This window comes from Humulus lupulus, chromosome X (assembly GCF_963169125.1).
Source record: "Humulus lupulus chromosome X, drHumLupu1.1, whole genome shotgun sequence".
In the NCBI taxonomy this organism is placed as follows: Eukaryota; Viridiplantae; Streptophyta; class Magnoliopsida; order Rosales; family Cannabaceae; genus Humulus; species Humulus lupulus.
The window spans coordinates 176,352,639-176,362,106 of record NC_084802.1 but is presented as its reverse complement, the minus strand read 5'-3'; the positions used below and the strand labels follow the sequence as shown (position 1 = coordinate 176,362,106).

Here is a 9,468-nt window from a genome sequence, read left to right as displayed (position 1 = left end):
TTAAGAAATTCAACTCAAAATTGTGTAACAACAAATTTACACAATAATGGACAATATTTGGAAGTTACAAATTTGTAACACCAAATATGTTACATATTTGAATATTCACATATATCCAAATATTGTAACTCTCTTTTATATGTTACAATATGTGACACTCTTTGTCACATTTATTTAATATAAAACATTATATTATAAAGTAATATAACATTCTCCCACTAGATTAAATTCTCCCACTAGATTAAATAGTTATCCATTATAACACTTATTTAATCAATCAACATTATATTCTAAAATATAACATATCCCTCACTTGAATAAATAATAATTCTCTCTTATAGAAGTCATTGCATTGGTGCATAAAGTAAAGTGTTTTCTACTTGAACTTTATTATAGTGTAATTATCACAAAATTTGTTGAAAATTTGGTTGCACTAGGCACTGAACCATCTTTCCATGTTAACAAATCGGTGATAACACACACCTTTGCCATGTTCACTTGAGACCTCTATGTCTTGCTTTGCACCGTTATTGGCCATGTGCACTTTCCATTCATCGATGTTCTTGAGAATACTCCTAATTCTCATGAGAGACGGCACCACCCTGTTGACCCTGATTTTGGCCAACTGACACGGAGTCAAATTTGCTTGATGTGGACAAACATGTTGGAAAGAATGTGATGACGAAATAATAAAGAAGACAAGAGACTATAGTGGTTCGGCCCCAGAATCTGGTAATAACCTACGTCCACTTGAATTATTATTGATATAGGATTCAAAGGAGTGATCAAAGAACTAGGGTTCCATGAGTTTCAACAACCTCTGAAGAATAATACAATATCTCAAATAGGATAACTCTAATCTCTAGTGATCCGAAAGCCAGAAAAAAGAAGAAGATCCTTTTCCCTTGAGCCCTCCTTCTCTATTTATAGGCTCAAGGAGGATTTACATTAATTTGTTACAGATATTATTTCCTAAATAGTCGGATACTCAGGAAATCATGGGAGATAATTCCTGATACTATCATAACTACATAAGATCTTTTCCGCGTGTATCATTCGTACGACCAGGCTGGTCGTATGAAGAGATTGAACGTCATGACTCTAGATGTCTTCCTGGTCGATAGTCGAGCACGAATTCTGCCAGATGTTAGCCACGTGTACTAAATGTTTGCCATGTCATCCATGCTTGTTTTTGGATAACATTTGACCCCCAAGTTTGTTTAGTGCGACCAGCAATAAAGAAACTTTAAGGAAGCAACCGTTCATATCCCCACGATGTCTGTCAGAATCCCCGTGCATTTTTTAAAACCGTGACATAATTATGTCTAATCAAGGCCTTTCAGTTTTCAAGAAGCTAATTGACGGCTTATACACTTCCCCACATTTCGAGAATTAAAAAATAATGATTGCTACTTTTTGGCCATACCTCGGTCCCCATAAATACCTCCTTTTTCTTCTCAAAAAAGTTTTTCTTACCGTCTTTGTCAAGAACTTCAAGAACTTTGCCTTCAGAGCTTCGAAACCAGACAGTCGTCTAACTGAGGATCTTTCCGACTCGAACTTTTTCTCTCTCCTCCGAACATCCATCTTCGCCCAGGTAATCACTCTGTCTTTCTAAATTTTTCATTATGCCATGCACGCCGTTTCCATGCTCTGTGATTCCTGCGTTCTTGAGTAGGGTTTTATGAGGATCTTTTTGTATAAACCTTCCATTGCTTGGTAAGAGGGCGTCTTTATTCGTTGTATAGGTTAAGACTTAGTTTGATAGTAAGGATCATAGGCTTAGGGCATAAGATCGACGTAAAAATTCAACCTTTAAGCTAGGTGAAAAACTGGGTATTTTCCTGCCCTTTAGGAGTCGAAACAGTTCTTTTTCAGAAAATGGTTTTTTCCCTCTTTGATTCGTTTTTCAAACCATTGACGCCGAACTTAGCGTAGGAGTAGGATGCTGCTGGTTATTTACACATGAGCAACATTATCCCAATCTTCCACACTACTTCGCAAACTGTGTCTTATCTCCTCCATTGTCTGTTTACAGTTCTTATGCAATACCCTTGGGGGGGAGAAGGACCTATTGAAGACGACCTCTTGGCCCAACTCCTTGAAGGCGAAGAAAACCCATCTACTTTGATACCAGAGATCCCCTTTTCTCGCCCTAGCTCAAACCGTCCTCCAGTCCCCAACCAAAGAATGGCCCGAACCAAAACAAAAGCTCGAAAAAGGAATAACCCTAAATCTTCAGGCCAGCCTTCTGCTGATACCCCTCAACCAGTGGTCGAGGCGAATTTGCCCTAGAGACCGATGTACAAAGGCGTGCCTGCCCTCGCCATGTCGACCAGCTAGACGTGGCGTGGCACGTCGTTCCTCAAAGTACGGTGACACTGCGGATGATTGCCAACTATCTAAACAGATACAATCTGACGGGTGTGACCTTAGTCAAACCATATATCGACCAGCGCGCCAACCTGCCAGGCGGGGCCTACAGCACCTGGTCGAGGTTCCATATTGAGGCAGGTGCCACCCTGCCTTTCCACTCGTTTTTTCAGGGGGTGGCTAATTACTTCGGAGTATCCCCCTTTCAAATCACCCCGAATGGATATAGAATTGTTGACGGTGAGAACTCGTCAACTAAGTTGAGTTGGAAAAAATTATCAAGTAAGGATCGTCAATAAAAAAAAAAGCTATAGAAATCAAAGTAATAACTCAAGAACAATGACAGAATAACAATGGAGAAATCAATCAATCTTTCATTCACTCTCAAGCGTCTGCTACCGTCAAACTTCCAACCCCCCTTCAGGTGGGGTTAGAGTTCCTTTTATAATAGGCTCAAATGGCCCTGGGTACATGGTGGTCCTGGGGACCAAAGGGGTACATAAGTACTCTGTCAAGAGAGTGGCTTCAGATGTTGTGGTCGTACATCCAGTACAGGGGCAGGTGTCAGGAGGATGCCTCCACTACTTGTCCGTACCCATGTCTGATGAGTGGTGACAGGCATAGTGGCGCAGGTGGTAGTGGTGTCGACTCTGACTCCTGGCCGTAGACGTATGGACCATCACTCTTATCCCTGCATTCCCACTCCTCCGTTGGTACAGGTGTCCGTATTTGGACGTAGAAGGTCTTGAGGGTCGTACCCAGCATGGGAACGTACAAGTATGTTCCATTCAACTCATACCCAGGTCCCTAAGTGTTGGGGTCCATATGATGGTGTGGCTCCTATGCGGCTCGCGAGCCCCCTTCGCGAGGCCTCCTTTGCATGGGCACCTGATGGTGTGGCTCCCCAGGGTACACCCCCCGCACGGCATGGAGTGTTCGGGGCGCGAGGCCGAATGCATGCCCCGACGTGAGGCCATGGGGCCGTGCCTGCTTCGGACGCGACGCGAGGCCACAAGGCCATGCCTTCTTGCTCCGGACGCGACGCGAGGCAACGGGGCCGTGCCTGCTCCGGATGCGACGCGAGGCTGCGGGGCTGTGCCTGCTTCGGACGCGACGCGAGGCCACGGGGCGGTGCCTGCTTCGGACGCGACGCGAGGCCACGGGGTTCGTGCATGCTTCGGACGCGTCGCGAGGCCGCGGGGCCGTGCCTGCGCGCATGAGACGAGGGGCCTCGCCTGGTGCTGGTGCGTGCGAGGCCATCTGGGTTGCCGCGCAAGTGGCAACAGTGGCTCAGGGTCATTCCAACCCAGCCATACTTTTGTGGCGTTTATGGGGCCTAGCATACATGTTGAGTCTTTTAAGGGCGAGGATTATTAAGCGTTCACAAGAATGCTGGCCGCACTCTATATCCTTTATAAGCTCAAAAAATGGCCAGTACCTTCCCCCCACGAGGTCAATTTTCTTTTTGACCTTAAGTCCAATCCCAACCAAGATGGTACGGGGTTTTCTCACTTCTGCCATCAGGAATCCGGATGCACTTTTTTGCCTGACACCACCCATATTTCTAATGTGGGGAAGTATCACCACGAATAGTTCCTCACTCCTGACCTTGCTGCGGACAACTTGGCTTTTACGCGAGGAGGTAAAAATTCTTACGAGAGTAGCTTCTTTACTTAGTGTCTTTCTGTTATAATATCTTAACATCTATCATGTTCCAGGCCCATGGCTACGTCCAACCCCTACTCCAGGGATGGAGTCAAGGGTAACACTCTTAGCCAGCATGCCAAATGCTGATAAGAGTGTAAAAAACCTAGTCAACGAGGCCAAACTTAGACTGGTCGGCCTTTGGGGATCTCAATCTGCGACGAACGAACCCTCGGTGGCGATGTTCAAGCCGGCATGGAACATGAATAGGAACCAGAGCAGCAACCTCAGGCGCCTCCTCGGAGGCGGCCAACTGGGGTTACGATCAGGGAACCTGCCGTCCCCCCCCCCCCCCCGAGCGAAGGAACCTTCAGTCCCCAAGGGCAAGGGAAAACAAAAGGCTGTCGATCTTACCGAACTTTTTGACGATTCGTCGGATGTAAACGGTACAATAATCTCGCTTTTAAATAATTTGCCAATTCCCTCTCATCTATTTGATGGGGACAACAACCTTAGGAATGCTCCCTCTTTAAACTCAGATTTCTTCCGGGAATTAGGCAGTTCAGTAAATATTGCTACGACCAGTAGTTGTAGCTCGAGTACTTTTCTTGTAATCCTTTTACTTTTATCTCTGTTCCCCCTATGACCACTTAATCTCACTGCTCGAGTTATTTCCCTTTGTGCAGGTATGGACTCTGGAGACGTCTTCACTCATTACGAGGCTGCCGCTGCCTCTTCTGTCCTGAAGAAGGATAGCAAGAGGGCTCGAGGGGAAAGTAGCAAGACCCCCTTGAAGAAGGCTCGAACAGAAGATACTCCAACCGCCGTCCCTTCTAAGGAAAACATGACACCTTCGCCCCCCACCGAACAGTCGACGCCCACACCTGTGAATCCACAGCCCTCCTCTAGGGCCGCTGACAAGGAGACTTTTGACAACCTATCCGAAGGCTCCCTGTCCAGCCTCGTGGTCGGGTCGGCTAGGGAGAGGATATACAAGCTCTCGAAGCACAGACGCAGTCAGGCCGCCATCAATGAAACTGCCTCAATGGAGGTCGACCAAATCATCAACAGAGGGTTGAATGAGATAGTCACCGTAAGTCATCTTCTGCTACTTCATCATTTATGTCTGACTTCTTTTCCTTACTTTCTCATTCTTTGTCTTCAAGGGCTGCTGTCTTTAACTGCTAGCTGGCGCCGTGCTGGGGCGTTGGTTTCCCGGGGACAGAACTTCGACTCCCGACTTGCTCAGGCTAAGCAAGCACTTGAGGTTGAGAACAACAAGCTGCTCGAAGAGAACAAGGAGCTGTCCAAGCTGAATGAGCAACTGTGCGAGGACCAAGCCACTCTTACCCAGGAGCTTCAGGACAGCCAAGGGGCCTTGAAGAAAGCCAACGAGGAGTGGCATAAATGGAGGGAATGTTCTGTACTTATCACCCAAGAGTGTAAACAGCTCAAACTCGATCTGACCGCTACCAGTGATGTGGGGAAGAAGCTTGAAGAGCGGGTGCGGGAGCTTAAGGGGTGAGTGCAGGAGGTTGAGGTGGAAGGGGTCATGAACTTGAAGATGTATAAGGAGGCCACCCTCCTCTGCTTTTATGACTTCTGGAAGCACAACCGGGCGGCCAACTTCAACTATCTTTCCAAGCGGTTGAAGAGAACATTGATGGCGCAGTGCGCCACTCGGTTGGAGGCAGAGGAGAAGGCTAAGGCTAAGGCTCCTGCTGCCAATGCTGAAGCTGGTCCTCCTGCCGACCAGGGCACTCCCCCAAATCCTCAAGACCCTCCTGCCCAGTAAATTTTTTTCTTTTATTTTGCTTTTATGGCCCACGGGTCTGTTTGTAAAGACAATTTATTTTTATTACTGCAAGGGCAGCTTTTTTACTTATAACTGAACAATTGCATCCGAGTAATACTGCTCGCGGTGCAAAATATTTTTACTTTTAATTGAACAATTACATCCGAGTGACACTGCTCGCGGTGTAAAAGATTGCTTTATTGATATTATAATTTCTTTTATTATAATATCTGTTCGCATGACCGAACTTAGCATAGTACTTTGGTTTGATTTAACAAAACATAAATTTTGAAAAATACTCTAAGTGCCATAGCATGCTTTCACTCATCTTGTTCATGTGTTTACATACCCTTTGGTATGCTTTGCTATCGATGTACCTTATGTGCCCCCCAAGTGATCGAGGAGCTTTAGGTCCTTGGTCACTTGCCTTGACCACGACCTGTGCGAACATTACTGCTCGATAGTAAACATAACACTTATAATACAGCAAAACAACACACGTAATGAACAAATACTTGTAAAAATAAATTTACAAAGGTTGGCAAGAATGACTGGCTGCACACAGTCCTTTATAATCTCGTATTAAAAATGGACTAATCATGTCTTTACGAGTGATCTTACATTATAAGCGATTTGCCATACAACGTGGCTAACCTTTTTTCGAAACTTGTAAAAAGTAAAAATTAATACAAGCCAGTCCTTTAGGAAGGACTATTCACTGATAATGCTTGAGCAGGTGTTCTCCATTCCAATAGCATGGAACAAGATCTCCATTTAAGCGTGCAAGGTTTTAGGTGCCCGGATGAAGGACTTCTTCAATCTGGTAAGGTCCTTCCCAGTTTGGTCTGAGTACTCCAGCAGTGGGGTCGCGGGTATTTAAGAAAACTCGTCGTAGCACCAGGTCACTGACGTTGAATTTCCTTTCTTTCACCTTTGAGTTAAAATACCGAGTGACCTTTTCCTGGTACGTAGCAACTCGGAGTTGGGCTCTTTCTTGTATTTCTTCAATTGAGTCTAGGGACTCCATCATCAGTTGGCTATTCTGGCTCTGGTCGTATGTAATGCGTCGATGTGAGGGGGGATCTAATTCGATAGGTAACATGGCTTCATATCCGTATGCTAAGGAAAACGGGGTATGACCTGTCGCTGTTCGGTGAGAAGTTCTATACGACCAGAGGACTTCAGGCAGCTGTTCTGGCCATGCTCCTTTAGCGTCTTCAACCCTTTTCTTCAGGGTTTCCTTAAGCATTTTATTCACTGCTTCGACCTGCCCGTTTGCTTGTGGATGCGCGACTGAAGAAAAGCTTTTGATAATCCCGTGCTTTTCGCAGAAGTCGGTGAATAAGTCACTGTCAAATTGGGTGCCGTTGTCTAAGACGATTTTTCGAGGAAAACCATATCGGCAAACAATGTTCTTGATGACAAAGTCAAGAACTTTCTTGGTCGTTATGGTAGCGAGTGGTTCAGCTTCGGCCCATTTGGTGAAGTAGTCGACTGCTACAACTGCGTACTTCACTCTGCCTTTTCCCGTTGGCAGGGACCCAATCAAGTCTATTCCCCATACTGCAAAAGGCCAAGGACTCTGTGTAACGACCTAAATTTGATAATAAGGCTTGGAGCCTTGATTAGTGTGCCTGGAGGGAAATAATTGTTATATTGCATTAATATATGTGAATTTAATGAATATGTAATTAGTATGCATGTTTAGGTGAAATAAATATGCATGTGGACCCCGTTTGTATGTTAGGGGTAAATTGGTAATTTTAGCCCGCCGAGGGCATATATGTGGTAATTGTATTATGTGATCTGTACCACGTGAGTGTGGTGCTATTATTGTGATGCACGTGCCGAGACGATCCTAGGGAGCTAGTTAACTCAAAAGTCACAACGGGATTTTATACCCGGCTCGGGAGGAGCCTAGGGGTACCTTGGGAATTTTATGATTTAGTTGAGATTTAGCGGGTATTAGTTATTGGTGATTGAGTAACCTGGGTAACCATTAGTTACTGCTGTGAGTAACAAGTTTAGATGGAAAATGGTAGAATTGAAATATAAGTGGAAGGACTAGAGTGCCCTTGGGGCTTAGTTAGGAAAGGATAGGTAAGGAGGGGTAAAATGGTCATTTGGCAAGGGGTTTAGACAAATTGCAGCTGGGTTATATGGGGTACTCGGTTTAGGCTTGTCATTGTTTGGTTTAGTTAAAAATAAAGAGAAGAAAAACTAGAAGAAGAAAAGTTAGGGCAAGAAGAGGAAGAAGAGAAGAAGGGAGCTGAAACTTGAAGGATTTAGGGGGAGAATCAAGGAAGCTTAAAGGTTGAATTGTCTCTTGAGGTAAGGATTTTATGCAATCTTTAGGTTTGTTTCTATTTGTGATTTGAGGAATTTAAATGCATGAGTTGAGTTTTAAGTTTTGTTTGAGTTTGCTGAAATTAGAAATCAAATGGTGGATTTTGAGTGTGATTATGTTTTGATCTTGATGCTAGTGTTTTTGGGTTGTTGGGTGGTTCATTTGAGGTTTTGATTTGGTTTTGGGGCTTGGGTACCTGCTTGGGATGATTTGGAGTGGTGTTAGCTTGGGAAAATGCAGGGGAAAAACCCAGAAATCTGGGTTTCGCGTAGGAGCGTCGTGGCCCTGTTCTTGGGCGCCGCGGCGCGAGGCTATTTCTGGACAGGGGGAGGCTTCTGACTTGCTGGGCGCCGCGGCGCTAGGCCATTTTCAGGACTTGAAATTTTGCATTTTTGAGATTTTGCTCCGGGGGTTCGGGGGATGTTTCCGATGGATTGTTTTAGGAATTTGGGAGTCCCGAGAGTGTGGGATTGGTCCCGGGAAGTGGTTATGAATTGATTAGTATTAAAAGGATGTTTCATGTGTGTTGTGACTAGGTTATTGGAGAGGCTCGTGCTTGAGGACCGTGCTCACGGCTTTAGTGCATCAGGAAGCTCGGAGTACAGGTAAGAAAACTATAACACCCGCAGGATAGGGCATGGACCCATAGTGTTATTGCGGGGCACGGCCCTATATTGCATGTTGCATGATGAGATGATTGCAGGGCACGGCCCTATATTGCCTTACATGTTAGGGTGCAGACTTAAATGAATTAATATTTGTTTGAATGTTGTTTGAGTTATACTATATGTGTGATTATAGTGAAATGAACGGCGATGGCCGAGGGCGGCAAGGCCGAGAACGGCAGCGGGGCCGGAAGTAACACTTAGCACATGGGATGCTTATAGTCAGAGTAGGACCCAGTGGATACATGTGAGATCCTTATGGTAAGGACCGAGACCCCAGGCTTTGGTAAGGCTTCTGGGGCGGCATGGCCGTGTTTGCTTAGTCTAATGGTTGACTTGTTTATCTGTGGACTATTTGATATGATTAACTGTATAATTTGCATATGTTATGTTCTGCATGAGTTTTCTTGCTGGGCTTCGGCTCACGGGTGCTCTGTGTTGCAGGTAAGGGCATAGATTGAGTCAACCAACCATGAGTACGGAGAACGTGAAGCGACGCGTACATGTTTGGCCTGCCCGACTGCTTTGGTTGGGGGTTTATTCGAGAAATGGCTGTAATAATCTATGATTTTTATAACTGATCAATTGTAAACTTATTTCAAGATGTAAATAGTTTTCAAACCTTATTTTGGGATCCCAAATGT

General features: G+C 45.2%; 1 protein-coding gene across 2 annotated transcripts; it reads left to right on the top strand.

Annotated features, from left to right (window-relative positions):
* Nucleotides 1-344: 344 nt before the first annotated feature.
* LOC133804919 (uncharacterized) lies at nucleotides 345-5,905 on the top strand. 2 transcript variants are annotated; one of them, XR_009878706.1, is made up of 3 exons: nucleotides 345-4,015; nucleotides 4,092-5,110; nucleotides 5,184-5,905. XR_009878706.1 is itself a non-coding variant. In XM_062243022.1 (3 exons), exons 1-3 carry the CDS (start codon nucleotides 4,124-4,126, stop codon nucleotides 5,196-5,198), a joined length of 762 nt encoding a protein of 253 aa, XP_062099006.1. In that variant the 5' UTR covers nucleotides 345-4,123; the 3' UTR covers nucleotides 5,199-5,905. The 2 variants fall into 2 exon arrangements, 1 of the variants encoding a protein (XP_062099006.1); XM_062243022.1 differs by having other exon boundaries at nucleotides 345-4,463; nucleotides 4,704-5,110.
* Nucleotides 5,906-9,468: the final 3,563 nt, after the last annotated feature.